General features: G+C 42.9%; 1 protein-coding gene across 14 annotated transcripts in view; it reads left to right on the top strand.

Moving 5' to 3' along the window:
- The window catches only part of PLEKHG4B (pleckstrin homology and RhoGEF domain containing G4B), a 220,137-nt gene that overhangs the window by 186,720 nt on the left and 13,740 nt on the right, over positions 1 to 19,677 (top strand). For 12 of the 14 annotated variants that reach the window (XM_019485552.2, XM_019485544.2, XM_059728527.1 and 9 more), the window contains 5 exons: positions 91 to 983; positions 7,530 to 7,782; positions 16,311 to 16,400; positions 16,509 to 16,733; positions 19,047 to 19,217. In XM_019485552.2, the coding sequence (XP_019341097.1) occupies positions 91 to 983; positions 7,530 to 7,782; positions 16,311 to 16,400; positions 16,509 to 16,733; positions 19,047 to 19,217 (1,632 nt within the window). The remainder of the gene's footprint in view (positions 1 to 90; positions 984 to 7,529; positions 7,783 to 16,310; positions 16,401 to 16,508; positions 16,734 to 19,046; positions 19,218 to 19,677) is intronic. The other 2 variants (XM_059728529.1, XM_059728532.1) reach the window with 2 other exon arrangements.

Genomic DNA, 19,677 nt, shown 5'->3' with positions numbered 1-19,677 from the left:
TTGTAGAATGCTTGGATGTCTTCAAAAGAAGGCATTATAATAGTCCAAGTTTTTTGCCACTGAACTGTACTTTTTCTTTTCCTGATCCAGGCACAAGGGTGGATGTCACACTGCAATGAGTATCTTGAATGTATAACTGCCAAAACCAAGTATTCTCAGTCAGAAGTTCAGTGTTTGCAGAGCTGCTACCAAGAAGCTAAGAAGGTTTCTTCAGAAAACTTTAAAAAAGTGAATGAGCTGGTGTTGGGCTTGGGAAGCAAAAAGGAACTGAAACAATGGAATATTTTATGGCTGAAATGTCAGCAAACAAGGCACCATTTAGAAGAGGTCCTTTCTGAAGCTCTCAAAAGTTCCAGCAAAGAATCTTCTTGCAGAGTCCCCAAGGAAGCTGGAATAAAGATTAACTATGAGCCAAGCCAATCGTCTTCTCACCTCTCTTCCAGCAGTGATGACAGCATCTGGGATTTTAATGCTAAACCACCGCATAACCCTCCACAGGCCAGCCTGCCCTCAGGAGTACCATCTCTTTTACTTCATAAGCATGCAAATCAAAATATGGATGTGTCTGTGCAATTCAGTGCATCTCCGCCACAGACACTAGCTAAACTCTTCAGTGAGCCTCAAAGGACTAGTCCAAACTTAGAAGATACAGACAGTATTTCCACCTCAGGATCAGCTTCCTGCTATTCCGAGCCAATCCAGTCACCAGTTATTTGCCACAGAAGGCATCCACTAAAGAAAATCATGAAGAAAACGCAGAGCTTTGATTTTACCCAGCATGAAAGCAGCCATAGTGAGTTGCACCGCCATGGATATACGGGAGTTTATATTAAAGGGCTAGAGGTAGCCAGCAACATTGCTGCTGAGAAGAAATACATGCAACGCTTGAATATAAAAAGCCCTTTGATTAGTAGAAACCGAAGTCTATCATCACCATCAAGGATCCACCATACAGAAGAAGAAGACAAGAAGAGAGCTGGAAGGTGAGAAATGGCTACCACACAATCCATTATTTTGAGTGAGGAACAAAAAAAAAGTACTGGAATCTCCCACATGGTGTCTGAAAAGTTTGAGAAAGACATTTACATGCAAAATACAGGCACATCATTGTTAGTGTAAACTGAATTTACTTTAGGTCCAAATTATTGGTTTGGTTGGGGAGAATGGAAGTATTCAGAGTTTATAACCATAGTGGAGCAAATCCTTACTGACTTGATCAATCAATATCCTACTTGAAGTCAAATAAGCACTAAAGGGAAACTGAAGATATAGAGAGATGTAACAGTTGTATGTATATCAAAGGATACTGACATGTGCTGTTATGATGAAACTCTTGAGTCCTTTGTGATTCTGTAGCAATACAAGTATAGCAGAACTACTCCAACTTCAACTCTGCATCCTGAGTTACACCCTGAATAAAGATTTAGCTAACTTGTATCACTACAGGACCATGCATAGGACTACAGCTATGTTGTGCTCTCAACCACCAGCTCCTCTTCCCCTTTTAAAACAGTTAAGATGTATGTTTGCCCATACCTAGAGACTTTGAGCATCTTTACACATGCTCTGGAGTGGTGGGGGAGCACTTTAATTACAGCAGCTCCTGGGAACCATTCTAATTAAAGCATCCGCAGCATCTTGTGTATTCAGCATCCCATGCTTCCTAATGGTGGGGGAGCTTTAACTAAAGCTTTTTCAATAAGCTTTAATTAAATCTTCCCCACTGCCATTTTGAAGTGTGGGAATGCTGACATGTGATGCCAAGGCTGCTGGAGCATACTATTTAGCATACTCGAGCAGACTCAGTTAATTGAGTCTGCTCCGACACATTCTAATTAGAACACATCGGAGCAGGCATTGGGCATGTGTATAGATGCTCTATGAGTCAGCAAAGAACTATACACACGCACAACTTTTTTTCCGGAGGTACAGTTCCACTAAAGCCAATGAGACTGTTCCCTGGATGTAAAGTCACCAGCAAGCAGATTTTTTGCACAATTGAGACCCTAGCCTCATGCGAATATAAATATTTCATTTTCTTTTTACATATCAGTGTATGGGGGGTTATATTTAAACATTCCCCTTCTGTATGGAAAAACTAATTCTATTGTGCTGATATACAAGAGCCAGAAATTGAAACTGACCAAAAAGCAAAAATTCAGCATTAAGTTTCATTTCACTTCACTGAGTGAAAGGGGCAAACAGCACCGTAAAAAGCAAACAAGATTTTTGGAAAAATGTTTCCATTTTAATAATCTAAATAGTGATGGTAAAATTGCTTTTGATGCTTTGAAAAAATTATAATAGTGTTCTATTAGGAAATGATAATTAAAATATTTTGCTGCTGTTCTTTAGGATGAGGTTTGTTTCTCCTAGAGTCACTGACAAAATATAAAGGAAACAGCATTAAAAGTAACTTTAAAATGCAATAGGAATTTAAACACAGTCTTTAAGTCCATTTTCAATTTGAAATTCAGTTTAAATTTTGCTTTTGTTTTTATTTTGTTTTATTTTTATCAGGCTTAAAGCTGGCTTCTCTTTTTGTTCAGGATCCTCCCTCACTGGGGAATCATATCATTACAGCATTCTATTTTCCCACAATTGGCAGAAAAAAATGAGGTGGGAAATTAGGATGAGTATTTGCATGATTTATTTAACAAAGGAAACTGAAATAAAAATCTGTTATCAAATCTGTGTATATTTTTTAAATCCTGTACAATATGGATTCTGAACAAAACGCAAGGTTTATGGTTTTTTTTAAAAAGCTGTCAATCTTTGTTATTTAACCATTTAGGGCTATATTCTTCTACCCTTACTTACATGAAATAGCATCATATTCCATCTTCAGTCCCACTGAAATTAGTGTGATTAGAGTGGATGAAAAGAGTATCGGAATCTGTCCCATAATGCTATCTACATAATCATATATTTTATCTTTATAGTATCTATCTGGTATAGATTTTGACGGCCCCAGTTCAGCAAGCCATTCAAAGATTTCAGCAAAAAGTTGTCCTTGGGCGCATCTACACATGACGCTATGTCGCTGTAGTGACATGCTATGGTAACATAGCATCAGCAGGCACAAACCGTATTGCCGGTGCTACGTCACTGTAGTGATGAAGTACCTTGCTATAGCGTGTTGCTATGGCAACATAGCTGCTAACAATAATTGTGTGCCACCAGGATGATGCAGTAACAGCTGTTACTGCACCATCATTTAGTACTTCCTAAAGCAAGTACTAAATGACGGCACAGTAACAACTGTGCTGTGGGGGCACATGTAGACACGCCCCTTAAGTAGGTAGTTAGGTCCCATTGACTCTAATAACCATAAAATTGTGTTAGAGTGCTGTTACAGCTGTGATGGTCCAGGAATGACGTGAAAGGCAAGGTTTTTTGGGAGGTGATCTGTTTTCTTGGAGAAACAACGTAGCTGGAATAAGGTTAGACGAGCTGTTGAATGCAAGGCATTCATCATCAGGTGACCTGAAGTCTTGTATGAGACTGTCTTGCATTTGAAAGCTTGTCTAACTTTATTTCAACCATGCAGTTGGTCCAATAAAAGAGATCACTCCCAAAAATCCTTGCCTCTCCTAAAATTAAACACAAGCTTAATTGCCTTCCTGAACAATAATAGCCTTAACTGGTATATATTTCAATACCTTGTTAAACTGGGGCCTAGACGCTTCCTGAACCACAAGTAACTTTCAGTTTGTATAACAGAGGAAGAACGGACATCTTGTGTGATCTTTTTTGTATACAAGTTGATGTTTAAAAAGAGTTTTTCTGGTTTTGTTTATTAAATCTGTAAATACTGCTTCTAAATATGGTAAAGCAAGTTGTATGAATCTAATAATGTAATGTCCTTGCTTAGAACATATATATACTGACTTTTAGTAGTTACAAAAAGTATGTTACAATGAAAGTAGTTTGTGCTTTTACTTTATCTTACTGCTTTCACTCAATATCAAGAAGTTAGAGTGGATCTAATTTTCAGTAATGTAATTTTCTAAAACTCTTTGTTTTATTTTAGGGCTAATGAGAATACATTCCTCAAAGGGTATGACTTTGGTCAGACTAACAGCGTCATTTCTCTCCCTTTTAAGTGCCAATTCTGCAAACATCCATGTGCAAGTTTGGTTATATAATTTCTAGCCACGGTCCTTAATTTAATTATCTAATTATTCTGGGTTAAGTCCTGGGACCACAGACCCCACAGACATTTGTAATCTTTCCCAATCTCAGTGGTTTTGAGGGGAGTTGACAAAATCTGTGGCCAGTCCAGTAAATCTTTGTAAGAAAAATTAGTCAATGGCAATCATCCAATGAATACCGTTGCTCAAATTATACGTTTTGTGTACATGAAAGGTAACTCTGAATTAAAATGCAGTAGCTATTCCTAGATTTCCTTAACCTTATTTAATTTAATTAAATAAGGAGGTGTTATTTCTTGTTTAGCTTCATCCACTTTCAAAATGGATTAAAATAAATCAGAAGATGGTACAGCAGAACATAGATACTTCAGAGGGTTAGGTTTTTAAACCCCCCTGTGAAGATGAAGGTTTGAGAAATATCAAGAGGCGCATAAAGCTACAGCAAACAGCTGCACAGGACTGCAAAGATCTCCAGCTGTTTACTGTAGCTTTTGCTTTAAGGGCCTTTTCAAGGGTACTGCTTCTCCAGGCAGTTACCTGGAGCCATGGCTGTGTGCTAGCTGAGTGGAAATACAGCACTCAGTGGCATGATTGAGGTGCACCACCTTTTGCAGGGGAGAGGAAGGGAGGGGTGTCACAAAAATAGCAATTGCTGCAGTGGCAGCAAAACACACTACCACCATCAACACTGCAGCAGCCAGCAGTGTCCTGTGACATGCCTGCCCATGGTGCAGAGCTGCCCTGCTATGCCCCTAGTTACCCTTTAATGTAAAAGCTGCAACAAAGAGCTAAACAGCTCATTCTTAATTTGGCAACTTGCTGTGAACAAAATGGGTTGCCAGTGATCCCTACATGAAAATCTAGGTTCTGCTGTACTCTTACTCCAAAATAAAAACATCTGCATGTGGGGTTGGAAAAGCCCTAAGTGTTTGCAGGATTGGCTCTGTTAAGTGGGTCACTTTAATATGTTTGTATTGTTTTATGTATTTGTTAAAGCATAAATATATAAAGTTTTGCTTATGATGTTCAGTTTTTGAGTTACAATAGAATCTTTGTTGTCCTATGGCAGGGGTTGTCAACCGGGGGTATGCATACCTCCAGGGGTACTTGAGAAGGTCCTACGGGGTATGCACGGATGGGCAGGGATGGAGCGCCGCCATGCAACATCCTGTGCTGCCGCGCAGGCGCTGGGGAGCAGGGGAAGCTCGCACGTGGCAGCTGCCACCGCTCCATGTCCAGCCACACCCCACTCCCCTCTGCTCCATGTCTGGCCACCAGGGGTAGACTGATCCCAAAAGGTTGAAAACCCCTGTCCTATGGAAAAAAATCTTCTCAAATTTAGAAGGGAAAAAACAAACAAGTTACCATACATACTACCTTAAAACCTATCAAAATCCCAGTCAGGCTTTTAATCATTTTACAGAATTCTTTTTGAGGCATAATTCTAATTTTCCTTTCATCTCCTTTGGTGCCCACACAAGGCCTAGACTCAGCCTGCCTCTTACATGCTTTGTGTCCTTAGTTATCCTGGGGTAGAGCTAGCTTGAGCACTTCAAAATTCGAAACTTCAATGGAATATTTTATTCTGTAATGAAGGAATGAACTAATTTTTTCGGATAAATTTTCCTTAACATTTTTATCCTATTTTTTCAACTAAGTCTGAATAATGCTTCCTTCAGAGCAGTGGCACTCTGCTTATTTATCCTTTGCAAAGTGCTCAGCCAGACCATGACCACCTTTGTGCTTTATGTTGAGCAGTTATGCATGTCAAAAGCCAGGTCACATCATAGTGTTTTTCTGAGACTTTCTAGAGGAACCACACTAGAGAAGTGAAACATATTTTTATAGCAGATCAGCATTTAGATCCAGTTCCAGATTTGGACTCTACTTCCTCTAAAGTTTATGCTTGCTTGGAGTTCAGGTTTTGCTTTGGTATTTTATCAAGTTATTAGCCACAAATATTGGACTCAGATCTGGATTTGGATTCAAAACTCAATGTTCAGACCTAGGGTTTTAGGTTCAAACTCGGTTCTGATCTTGTTACTGAAGAGTTGTTGCAAGATGTATTTCCCCTTTTGGACAAAAAATTCTAATTGAAGCTGTTGTAGTGGTCTCCTTTGTAAAGGTTTAAGACCTGGCTGATTTCATAAAGAAAAAAAAATACATGGTTTGGCCTGGTTCCCTGATAGGATTTTTAGTGACATCAGCTGCAGTTAAAACAATTTAATAGCAGTTTGTGTATTGTCATTAACTGTATTACCTTATCTAATGTGCTGTAAATCAAGTTTATTTAGCAATAGTTCCCATCATGGTGAATGTACTGTAGAGGTTGATTCTTATTTGTTTTGTTCCTGCTATTGTTAACAATCCCTGAATAATTTTTCAATTTTGTTTGCTGAAATTTTTGTAGGAATATTACGTATGTGACACAAGAAGAAGCCCTAAAGATACCAGAAAGTCAAAAGTTTCTCCATGTTTTATGATTACAGGTTCAGAATAATTTCAGTGCCCTGGAAATAAAGTTATTCTAAGTTAATGAAATACCACTGGAAAAAATATTTTACTATAGATTTATTTCTTGCCTACATAGTCTCTGAATGAAAGCACATGCTTTTTCTTAAGGAAAGTGTTTGCTTTGATGTTATGTACTATTTGAAGTTAATTAGAAATGATTGATTAATTGGTTCCTTGGTTTGCTCTTTTGTTTCAGAAACTGGTTTCACTAATTGCATTAAATCTTCCTTTAATGACAGAATTCATCATGCATTTAAATGTTTCTAAACTGAACGCTCTTTCTCAGTGGAAGTTCACAGTTTGTCAGAATATATACTGTTTAGGGAAATTCAGGCCAATTCAACTGTATGTTAGCAACATGCTTGGGAGGAAGAGGTGTATTTCCAAACAGAATGCAAGAACGGAAAAGGTCAAGACACTTGCAAATGTAACACAAATGTCTTCAAAATTATGAAAGTCTCTCCAAAGCTGAAACCTCTCACCTCCATCCTCCCCCTCCCCTGCTTTCCTGGTTGTTTAGTTGCTATATTACAGCTGCTGTAGATAGTTGGGAACCAAATTCTGCGGTGTATTACATTCAGAAAATTTAATTGCATCAGGGGGTTTCTATATTTGTAATTAAGGGCAGAATTTTTTCCTGCATACAAGAGTGAAATAAAACTCCTGCAAGATGTTATCTGTTGCTATATTGGTACGGGTATAATGGCAATCAATCTAACAGGCAGTACCTACAGCATTACTTTCCCAAAGGACAAGTAGAAATGAAGGAAGCAATGCAAATAAGTAGAGTTACTCAGTTTTCAGTGAATACACCTTGCCATAATCTGTCAGTGTTCAAAACAGCTCTTCTATGTCTTCCAGCAGTAAAGTGCAACATATAATGGATGAGATGATCACAACAGAAAGGGAATATGTTAGATCCTTAGGATATATCATCGACAACTATTTTCCAGAAATGGAAAGAATTGATTTACCTCAGGATTTGCGAGGGAAGCGGAACATTATCTTTGGGAACCTGGAGAAGCTCTATGATTTCCATTGCCAGTATTTCCTAAAAGAGCTGGAACATTGCAGAGACCTCCCACTGCGGGTCAGCCACTGTTTTCTCAGACATGTAAGTCCCATTTCCGAAAAAAGCATACATTTCTGGAATCAAGTAATTTTGAACAGAATACAAATCCTCATATTAAGTAAATCATGCTTCTTGCCTTTTTGTTTCTCATAGCATGAACAATCAAGCTGTCCCATGACAAATTTAAACTGTTGTCTGTCAATGAGATCTCCTGTGTTCTCTCTGAGAGTGTTATCTATTATTCCTATGTCTTCACATCGCTCCTGGTTTTGATGTCTCAAAATATATCAGGCACATTCATTCTCTGAAGTGTTTTGGATCCCTCCCACTGCAGGAAGGATCGTAGGGGCTACCAAGCAAGCAATATACCTTCAGAATTTCCAGTTTATAGAAAGCTTACCTTTGTTTCCTTTTATGACCTCATGAATGGATTCTGTTTTAGCATCATCTTCAATCACACTGATAAAATATCTTGGCTACTGTCAAGGAGTGAGTAGGGGTACATGACTTCTTTTCTGGAAGTAGAGAAGTATAAATGCTGTGTCACTCCCATTAGCCATGGTCCACCTGTGGGGTGTGCATGCTCAAGACAAGTCAGTTTCTATAGCCCACATCGCAACAAGGAGTGACATGGCCAGCATTCACATTCAGCTGCCCCTTGACTCCCAGAACAGCCAGATGCCAATTTGCAGCTGGGTTGACTGGCACAAGACTGTGGGAAAGCTTGAGTTGGCATCTCTGGAGCCACAGTGAGATGCCTTACCCACTTTGCCACCATGTTCCTTACCCACTGAATATAATAACAGAAACAAAAAGTAGGCGCGTCTAATACAACCACTGTTCCCTTGTAGTTTTGATGTTACATGGTACTAATGCAACTGAATATTCCTCCCGGGCACCATGTTTGCATGTGTGCCCAGGACCACAGCACATTGAGCTGGGCCAGAGCAGCCCTAGCTGGCTGGGGGCCCTGGGAGTCAGCCTGCCAGCCCAGGGCTGCTCCAGCCTGGCTCAATTTGCTACAGAGGGGCTGGCTGAGATACAAGGGTGCTTCAGTACAGGACTAGCCAGCAGGCAACCCCTGCACTGAAGCACTCTTGTGCCCCAGCCAGCCCTGTCAGCATCTACACATGCATTGCGGCAGTGTAAATAACTCCACTGCAGAATAACACTTGTGTCTGGCAGTACTATCCTATGGCAGAGTTAATTAGTTTATTCTACCCTAATAGCACTGCACATGTAGATGGTGACATTTTACTGTGGAGCTAGATGTCTCGTGTACAGCACCCAGTGTTACTATACAGGGTTGTATCCTAAAAGCCTAAGGGATTGCCCCTCATAGGCTTGCCTGTGATTTTTGGATTTCTTCACCGTTCCCTTGTTGTTTTGATGTTACATGAACATCTTCACTCAGCTGAACTGTGGAAAAGAAAAGTTTTGGAAGCACTGATGTTTTGCAGTGTGGAAATACTGCGTTATTTCTCCAACAGTATGCCCAATTCTAACCCCCTCCCAGCATGGGACAGAGAGTTCACTGTCTCATCTTCTAACAGGGACTCCACAACAGCATCACAAATCTAGAGTGTGATGGAGCCATTAGGAAAGCCATTAGGTTGTGGGTGCGGCCTCCAACTCTAATTGATGTCCAGGACACCCAGAACCTCTGAGGATTCTAGGAAAGTCATGTAAATGAGCTTCCTTGTTAGTCCAGTAGCTGTCTCAGCATGGATTTGCCATAGGGTATGGTGGTGATTCACAACCTTTTTAGACTCAAGATTCCCCTACAAAATGCTAGCTCTTAATTTTCACTCATTTATGTTTACTACAAAAATAATAGTATAGTTTTTATCTTGCAAAGAACTCAGAAAGACTACAACAGGTCAAAATGTTTTCAACTCTGAGGATTCCTATTTGAAATCTCTGGGTTTATCTTGAAAAGCATATTTGCATACCTAGCAGTACTAACATGTGTGGCACCCTGAGGCACCTTTGAAAGGATCTTAAGGGACCCCAGGGTCGTGTAGCACACTAGTTGAGAATCACTGGGGTAAAGAGAGATAATGGCTTTACCATCCCATGGTGGGGTTCAAAGAAAGTACAGTTGGATTGAGTTTGCTGAAGGAGATTTTTCAAATGCTTTATAATGTATTTTTGCTGTGAAGTGTTGCTTTAAAATACATTTTCAAAATAGTATGTTATCTTAAATTTCCCATGACCTATGTTTCCATTGAAATAACTCTCTTATGAAAATGCCATAGTAATAAAGCAGGCACTTAACTATCAGGAAATGAGGAAGTTAGAATTGCATTGTGTACCTCAGCTCTGCACCTGTGTATGTGTATTACAATGTAACTCTTGACTCGCTGAACAAAACCTGATCACAAGCTATTTCTCAACTAATACAATAAAAGGCCAAGTTAAAGGTATCTTTGCAACTTTATTTTTGTCATTTCCTGATGTACAAGCTCTTAACCATACAAGGTTCAAGTTCCTTTGATGCAGTGTTTATGTCAGGAAATGTCTTAGATTATCAAGGGAAAAAGGAAGAATGAAATTCCTTAGTATATGATTGTGGGACTGAATGCCACTGGAATGCTGCAATTCTCAGATACCACATGTTCCACCAGAAAGACACCAGCAAATACTGCTAGTTAGGGTCATTATCAGGGATATAGGTTTTCCATTTGCTGCAGAAAAACACAGATTTTCTCTCTTGAAAATCTGTGATCCTTTTACTTTAAAGAAAATAACACAGGAAACCATGGGTTTCCACTTGCAGGCTGGCAGAGTTCCAGCCTGCAAGGGGCTGTTTGTGGTATAGAGAGTGGGGCACAGGGGAAAGGGGTGCCAGATACATGTGTGTGCACACATACACATAGCACCTGGGCAGGGTGGTGAAGAGCAGCTCCTACAGCTCCCTCCAGGTAAATCTGTGGGGGCAGGGGCACAAGCCGTGCAGCAGTGGGGCATGTGTCCCCCCCCCCCCCGATTTCTGTGCCCATAGTGGGGTGTGAGGCTACCGCTGGGCTGGACCAGCTCTGGGCAGGAGCAACCTTGGTGGCCCACTGGGCAGGATCTGGCATAAGAGAGAGCACCGCACTGCCATGGCAGCCAAGGTGAGGTGCCCTCTGCCCACCTGGCAGCAGCGGGAGTACAACTCCACACCGCGGCCATCACTGCCATGCCTCACCTTGGTGGCCATGGGAGTGTGGCGCTCCCTGCACCAGGTCCCTCCTGTTGGGCCGCAGCGGTCATTCGTGCCTGTAGCTGCAGCCCAGTGTGCCCAGCTGCAGGCCCTTGTCCACTGTGGGTACAGAAATAGGGGGTGGGAGGGAGGTCACAAGTCCCTCACCGCTTCCCCCACGTCGCCTGTGCCACACTCCCCCTTCCTCACACACTGGCGGGTAGGGGGCAGCAGGTCAGGAATGAGGGGCACTGGCTGAGCTGGAGGGGCTATGGACCAGGACTGAGGGGCACCAGCAGAGCCAGGGGGCTGTGGGTTAGAAGTGAGGAACAATGGGATGGGCAGGGGCAGGGCACTGGCATATCAGGGTTGCTCAACACCACAAAGCAACAAAGGAAACAGCTGCAGCTGGGCCTGCATCCTGATGAGCAAAGGGAGCAAGGAGAGCTCTTAATTTCCATGATAAAAAAACCCTGAATCAAATGCCAAAATTTATAGGTATTTAGAATTATTTTATTATAATGATTGAGGCACTGGTAGGCTTCCAAATTGCTCTAAAATTGTAAATATATCAATAAAACGTTGTGTTCCCCTGATACCTATATATATAGTAGCATTTAATTTAAATCATGGGAAAATTCAGATTTTTGGGGTTTTAATCAGAGAATTTGGGATTTTTAAACAGAAAACCAGGAACCCTACTCATTATTATACAAAAAGATGTTGATAATATAAAGCAAGGGTGTCACACTCACCCTGGGTCCCAGGCTGGATCTGGATGGCATGAGCTCTTCCCGGGCTCAATCCATGGAGCCAGCCACAGCTGTGGTGGGTCTGAGTCCAGGTCCAGGGGTGCAGATCCATGTTCAGGCAGCAGTGCAGGTTGGGGACTGTGCAGCAGCATGGGTCCAGGGGTGAGCAGCAAATTGGGCCAGGGAATCAGGTAGCAGCTGGGTAATCAGATAGCAGCTGGGTATCTGCACAGGCCTCACTTGTCCCCTGATGTCAGTGGCCATGAATATTGGAGTCCAGGGACCCTGAATTCTGCGGGAGGTCACACTCCAGTGGTCAGACTCCCCAACTTCTGGCAGTCCACCAGACTACCAGAAGGCTGGCTAGAATGGTTAGCAGGCCAAATTCAGTCCACGGGCCATATGTTTGACACCCCTGATATAAACCAATGAGGTATATTATCTTCTTAGCTGGACACTTTTGCTACACTTTCACTGTGCATCTTACCCATACTCCAGCAGACATCTGGGCCTTCCATAGCTGTATATTTGATAATGCAAAATTATCATACAAGGTGATTTCTATGTGTCATAAAAAAACAAAGCTAGGACACTCAAATGCACTTCTTTTCAACCAACACTAATCTCTTGCCAAATTTTAGCTTTCTGTCCCTGCTATTTCAGTGCTAGGCCTTTATTTAAGAAATTCATTTTTTGCCTACTCTAAAGCAGCTGAATTTTTATTTAACTCAAGTGTTTCCAGAAATGGTCACTTTGAAGGAGAGACTAAGCCTAGAGAACAGAAGCCCCAAATATGAAAGCTGATTTTAAAAAATTGAGACATGTTATGCAACATTAAAGCAGTCATCATCAGTGGTTCCTTGAGGCACAGCATGAATCAAAGACTATTCTCAGCTTTCTTGGTCTGACCTGCATGCTGTCAAATGTCTTTTTTACAGTAACACCATTTCTACTTTACATCTATATCTGCATTCTAAATTTGCTTTATGTTTATAAATTCCCAAAAGTGTGGTTCAAACCAGTTCTCCAGCATTCCATAATTGTATTCAGGTAACATTAGAAGGAATGGTTCAATGAATAAGAAGGGTTTATATGAATAAGTCATTAGATTCTACATGAACTTCCTTTATCCAAGGGAATCTGTGCAACTAGTTTTAACAGCTGAAGAAAATTCCAGCTGTGGCAATAGGTGATTAATTAATAGCCTCATTGTTTATAAGTAAAGAGTTGGTATGTGAAGGGAAGCATTTTGTTATGAAAGATTAATGGAGGCTGCACAACTGGAGCCATAGCTTTTAAATTTCCTACTAAACCAGACTGGAAAAGCCAGGTGTTCATTGCTCACAAAACAAGAGCATTATGAAGCCTTGTATTTGTAAAGTTGAAAAGCAGTCTGTGGCAGTTATCACTAACAAAGCAGCCAAGTTATTCTATCCTGCTTGTCCTCTGCAGTATGTGCCACCTTTGGTTTCCAAGGTAATAGAGAATGAAATCCCTCCTTTTCCTTTAGGTTGTAGAAAAATCACCCTTGTGGGTGCTGACAGAAGTGACATTTATCACACAATTGGCCCCCTGAAATTGCTGTATAACCATGCTGTGACAGAAGTGCATGGCTGCAGAGCACTTTAAAATTGGTTGATCGCGCAACAAATTAACCCTCACCTAATGAGGGATCAGATGAAGGTGCTCCAAAGTAGAGTGCCTTAGAAAACATCTGTTCCCGAGGGTCAGTTTGTCTACATGAACAGGGCTGGGCTGATGCTGACCAGCCCTGCGTCCGGTGCTGTCTGCAAGAAGGGAGTGGAGAGAAGGGAGGGGAAGGGAGCTGCGAGCTGGGATTTGCCCAGCCTGAGCTGGAGAGGTGGTGAGTGGGTTGGAGCCCCCCACACCTTGTGCCCCCCCTCTCCTTACCCTCCCTTCTTCAGTTCAGGCTGGGCAGACCACAGCATGGGTGACTGATGTCTCCTGAGTCAGGGGGTGCACTTGCCCCCCAGCAGCCAGTCAGCGACTGGAGGTCCACCCGCAGCCGATTACACCAACTGTGCTCCAACCCAAAAACAGCATTCCCTCTAAGCTGGCTCTAAGATGAAATGCTGCCTGGAAGTGCCAGCGGTATGCCCGGAAGGGCCAGGGACGTGCCCAGAAGTGCCAGCGGCACTTCTCCTGGCACCCCCACTCCCTGACCGGCGCGCTCAGGGGGGGCACCAGTGCTTCCGCCTGCCCCCCACCTGCTGCCTAAGCAGGGGATGCTGGCTGTGAGGAGGCACACCAGCACTCTCAGGGGGGTGCATGTGTACCCTCGTGTACCCCCTATGCTTCACCACTGAACCACAGCTCCCCCTCCTCTCTCCCCCTATCTTCCTGCTGACAGCACTAGAGCTGTCTGTTGAGTCGGGGGGGGGGGGGGGGGTGTCCTAACTCATGGCACTTTATGCAAAGCACCATGAGCTAGAGTAGGGACCTGCACATCTGTCAGTGCCCTGTGGCTGCTGGTGGTCACTATTAATCATTTAAATTTGGATGCTCTCCTATAAGGACCCAAGGAAACATGAGCTGGAGGTGCAGTAAGTGACCTTTTTTCTCTACCTGATTTCAAGGAAAAGCCAAGGGCTATCTGGTCCTTTTTGTGTTGAGAATATGGAGGGATCATATTTTACAGAACATGCAATAACTGGTCTGTGTCTTACATAGTCCTTATAGTATATTATGCTACTATAGGCAAAGCACTTTGCAAACACTGGAAGAGAGTTTCTGGAAGGTAGCTCTTTGGAGCAGAACTGACTACATCCTAGACCCTGCTATATATGGTTGCTTTCAGTCCCTCTCAAGGACATACTATGATATTTTACTTGTATCTTTCTATAAGCAAAGAGGTAGACCATCTAAGTAAATAGGAATGTATGAAGGGAAGTTGCTGTTGTCATTTATTCTCTGGTCTCAGAGACTGTCCTAGACTCTCCATTTCAGACTGTGTTTTGAGCCTGGTGCCAGTTCCTGCTCAAGGCCTAGATAACCAGATTGCCTTAGTCTAGTTCTTTAGTATTATGGTAGGATGGAAGTGGCAGTTGTTTATTTCTTAGAGTTTTAATGCCTTACATCCTTTTCAGTGCTCTGAGGTAGTAGTTCTCAAATGTTTGGGGCTGTGTTCCCCTTGTTAAGTTTGTCATACTTCTGTATACGCCTGCAATTTAGGGTTACAGGTAATAAGAAAGTAACACTCCATGTCCCTACAGCCACACTACAGCCCCCTCCACCCCTCACTTTGCAGCCGCTCGGCATCCACCTGGTCCACATCCGCCTCTTTCCCTTCCTGTCCACCACCTCCCCCTCCCTACCAGCTGTTCTGGAGTGCACCAGGTGTGTGTGGGGGGGGGCCACCGCTACTATGATTCCCACCCCCCTGCCCTCAGGCAGGAAGGTATGGGGAAGCTCTGCTGCTCGGGCAGCTGGGGCATGTTTGCCGCCACCACACACTTCCCCGGCAGCAGCTCAAATTTGGGCCCATGCAGCCCGGGCCGCGCAGCCAGTCACCGCCCACCCTCTTAGTGGCACATGCACAGTTGCCCAAAAGCTTTATGGACAGACAGGCACACAGATAGACAAACTAAGCCTTTTATTATATTAAAATGGGTAAATGTGGGAAAGTATAGTCATGCTCTATCGTTTATAAACAGCATTGGCTTGGTATGGTGCAGTGTGTGACTGAATTCTACAATATCTGAAAAAATCCCAAAATCGAGGCCAACCAGTAAACTTGGTTTATTTTTTCTTTCAAAAGAAAGCTACCGTTTGCTCTTTTGGTGGCTTGTGCAGATCTTATTATGAGGGGAAGATCAGTTCTTTAAACAATTTGTTTAATCTTTAAACAATTTGTTTGGGTACTTTTAGTTTAAAGGAAGGAAGAAGCTAATTAGTTTTGTAAGAGGGAAATGCATGTTTGAACTTCTAAAAAGGACTGTTTATTTCTACTGCTGTTCCAAAGGAAATGCAGAAAATGATGTCTCCTAATCAGTTTATGCCTTACAATGAATTGGGAAGTTGCCCCTCCGCCAGAGGATCTAAAGGGGGATTTCTTCTGACATATTAATATAATTCAGTTAATTGAGGAAGATCTCCTCTCTTGAAGGATATAGTGTGCATATGCTATCTATGTGTATATCCATGCCATACCGAGCATTATAGTATCTGAAGTCAGAACAATTTCTGATGGTTCTAAATTAACCCCATGACTCATGCAGGTCTTTCTCATTAGAGTAGCAACAAAATAATCCTGACAGTCACTGGGTTAACTCTCAAGAGTTAATAATGTTGTTTAAATCACCCTGGCCAATTAAACATTTAATGCTGAAGTAAAAACAAGCCAGACAAGCAACTGAAATGAATACATTCTACTAATTACTGGATGTGGCAGGAGTGTAAATTATAGTGAACTAAGCCTTCTGAATATGTTGTGCTGGTATGTTCTCACTTTTGCACCAACTAGAACAGTTATTTGGAAGTGCATTGACTTTGGAGTGAAAATCTGGATGTAATTTTTTTATGCATAAAACCTCCCAATGTTTGGAAAGAGCATTGATCGCTGGGGAAACATAAAATAACAAAAAATAACAATTCCTTTCCCTTCACCTTTTCAGGAAGAACAGTTTGGGATGTATGCACTATACAGCAAGAACAAACCACAGTCAGATACTTTGCTTACAAGCCATGGAAATGCATTCTTCAAAGTAATTATTGTGCAGCTTCTTATTTAACATGAATTATTTTAACATCATTTGCTTGATGTGAATATATCCATCAACTAATGTTTGCACATCCTGGTAATATTTCTACAGAATAAGCAACAGGATTTGGGTGATAAGATGGATTTGGCTTCTTACCTGCTGAAACCTATTCAGAGAATGAGCAAGTATGCACTGCTCCTGAAGGATATGATTAAGGAGTGCACTAAGACTCAGGAGCAGGAACTCAGTGATCTTAGGTCTGCTGAGATAATGGTGAAATTCCAGCTTCGCCATGGAAATGACTTGCTTGCTATGGATGCCATCAGAGGATGTGATGTGAGCATTTTTCAGTCCTTCCTTTATTCTTTTGAAGTAGGTACTTGACACTGAGGCTGCCCTTCTCATTCAGAGACAGCGTCACTGAGGGTGTGGCCAGGCATGACACTTAGCCCAGTTTGAATACTGTTTAAATCTCAAGCATCCAAACATACAAGCCAATTTAGAATAGTTTAAACCTCCTGGAATGTTTCAAAAGTATACTTGGATAATCAGGTATTATTTTGAACCTATCTTCCTTTAACCAGTTAAGTGTTATGTGCAGACACCAAGCTTGCCATGATTAGTGTCTGGCTGCTCTTCTAGGCACCCCAGCTGCACTGCTCCTCACTCCCACCACCACCGCACCCCAACCACTGCACACCAGTTGGCTACTCTGGTATGCAGCCAGGACTCTACTGCCCCAACCTGTATTGCCTACACTTGACCCAAGGATAGGTGATACATAGCGGGGACACGGAGACATGTGTCCCCCTTGAGATTGGCTGCTGCTGATGCTGCCGCCAGCGTCTGCAGGTGGTTGCCACTCACGACCCGCACCCCCCCGCCACCAACACCACCACAGCCACCTGTGGGCAGTCCCCACTCAGCCTGCCCTCGCCACTGATGTCACCACGCTGCCTGTGGGTGGTCCCCACTCGCCATCACCATGCCTCCACTGCCAACACCGTCATCACCACCTGTGGGCGGTCACCGTGCCTGCCCAGCCTCAGGAGGCACAAGTCATTCATGGACCCAAGCCATGTGTTGCAGGCTGATATGGGCAGGGGAGGGGTGATTAGGTGGGCAAAGTGGGTATCCGTGCTTCAGGGTTCCTGCGGTGGGTGCTCTGGGGGGCTGTCCAGTGTCTCCACAGCATTTAAACATCATTTTTCTCAAAGCTGATTGTCACTTTCATTCCATTGTTGGCAATTGACCAAGTTTTGTGACATCCCAGAGTGATTTGGACTGGGGGGGTGGGTAGAGGGGGTACCCCTGCTTCTGCTTTCCTGGGGGCCTGCTCAAGATCTCGGGGGCTTCTAAATAGCAATTTTCCCCAAGCCACAGGTCAATTTCATTCCATTCCTGGCAATTGATGGGGAGCTACCGAAGGCAATTCATTCCTTGGGCAGCTTCCCAGAGTGCCCAGCACCCTGGAAACCGAGGTGCCCTCACCACCCACCTGGACACCCTTCCTCTCTCATCCTAAATCAGCCTGGGATGAAGCTTGGAATTAAATTGATAAGTGACCTGGGGGGGAAGGCTGTTTAAAAGTGTTGGAGACTTTGGGCAGTCCCCAGAATACCTAGCTCCCCAGGAACACAGAAGCAGGCCTACAGGCACCCCTTCCCCTCGTCTGGCCATCTCTAGGGAAAGTCTTAGGGTAGAACCTTGAGCAAGGGACCTTGGGCAACCCCCCAGAACACTCAGTTCCCTAGGAAGGGAAAAACAGAGATCCAGGTAGCTCCCTCCCCAACTAACTGGCCATCTCTGCACCCCCAAATCATCCTATGGTGCACCAACCTCTGGTACATTGCCAAGAACTGAAGTAAAATGATGAGTGACTTGGGGGAAACTGCTCTTTAAAAGCCATGAAAGCTCTGACATTCCCAGAGCACCCAGTTGTCAGGAACCCCGAAGCAGGGATCTGGTCAGCTGCCCACACTCCCACCCACCCACCCACCCATTCATATACATCTGGGCACCCCCAATCAGGATACTGCAAGACAAATGCAAGAATGGGTTTTATTTAATTCAGTTTGCTCTTTATTGCACTCAGTAAGTAGGAGGATCAGAAAATTGCAATTGTAGGCAATTGACATCATTTTCTTCCTTTTCCTTTGCATCCAGCTAGTCAGGGTCTTCTTCCTCTGTTCAAAGAATGCTGGGGAAACTGGGGCACTCACCACTGGGAGGCATGCTGGGCTGGGTATTCACTACTACCCCCTGGTAGCAGTCTGACAGCACTGAAATGCCTAAAAGGTGACTATTCTACTTGGAACCCGTGGCAGCGTACAGGCAAATATTTCTCAACTGGGACAGTTGTGAAGCAGTTCCCAGTCAATGACGTTCTCAGAATGGTTCAAGTGTTATGTCTGTCCCCACCCTCAGGAAGGGAGGAGATGTATTACTATTATTTGTATTGCAAGAGCATCTGGAAGCCCTAGTATTGGACTAGAACCCTACTGTGCTAGGTACCGTAAAAATGCAAAATTAAAAGAATACCACAATACCACTGAAGTGACATGTCTTTCCCTCTCTCTTCCTTCATGTGGGGAAAATCAACTCTTCCTTCTATAACTTTTTAACAGCTTTGTTATTTTCTCCAATCAGGTCAATTTGAAAGAACAGGGACAACTAAGATGCCAAGATGAGTTTATCGTTTGCTGTGGAAGAAAGAAGTACTTGAGGCACGTCTTCCTTTTTGATGATCTTATCCTGTTTAGCAAGACAAAAAAGATTGACGGGGGATATGACATCTATATGTACAAACAGTCATTCAAGGTAAATGCAGCTCCTCTCTTTTCAGAAAGTGTGAACAGTGCACAATTGTACCTGCCATCTGTTTAGGTTTCTCAGTTTAATGCAAACTACTATTTAACAGTGGTGGGTGGAGGCATTGTAGCTCCACTGCACATTGCACTGCATGTTTGCATGGGTATTTATTGCATGGCTTTCTAGTGTTTGTGTGAGAGAAGAAAATTATTATTTTTAAAAAGTTGAGAGCAATGAGGCAGAAAATGACAATTTCTGTGAACAAAACATATGCTTGCTTTCATGTACCTTTTGTCACAAGTGCACATATATCTTACTGGACAGGTCTTGCCGAAAACAGGATATTTCCTGGATAAATACACAAACTCTTAGCCACCATTCTAATTATGCCAAGAAGGCTTTTAAGAAGGCATGAAACCATGATTTCTAACTACCATCAGCACCATCAGAAAGGGTCTTTTATTCTTTC

Source organism: Alligator mississippiensis, chromosome 5 (genome assembly GCF_030867095.1).
Source record: "Alligator mississippiensis isolate rAllMis1 chromosome 5, rAllMis1, whole genome shotgun sequence".
In the NCBI taxonomy this organism is placed as follows: domain Eukaryota; kingdom Metazoa; phylum Chordata; order Crocodylia; family Alligatoridae; genus Alligator; species Alligator mississippiensis.
This window is presented reverse-complemented; position numbering and strand designations above follow the sequence as displayed.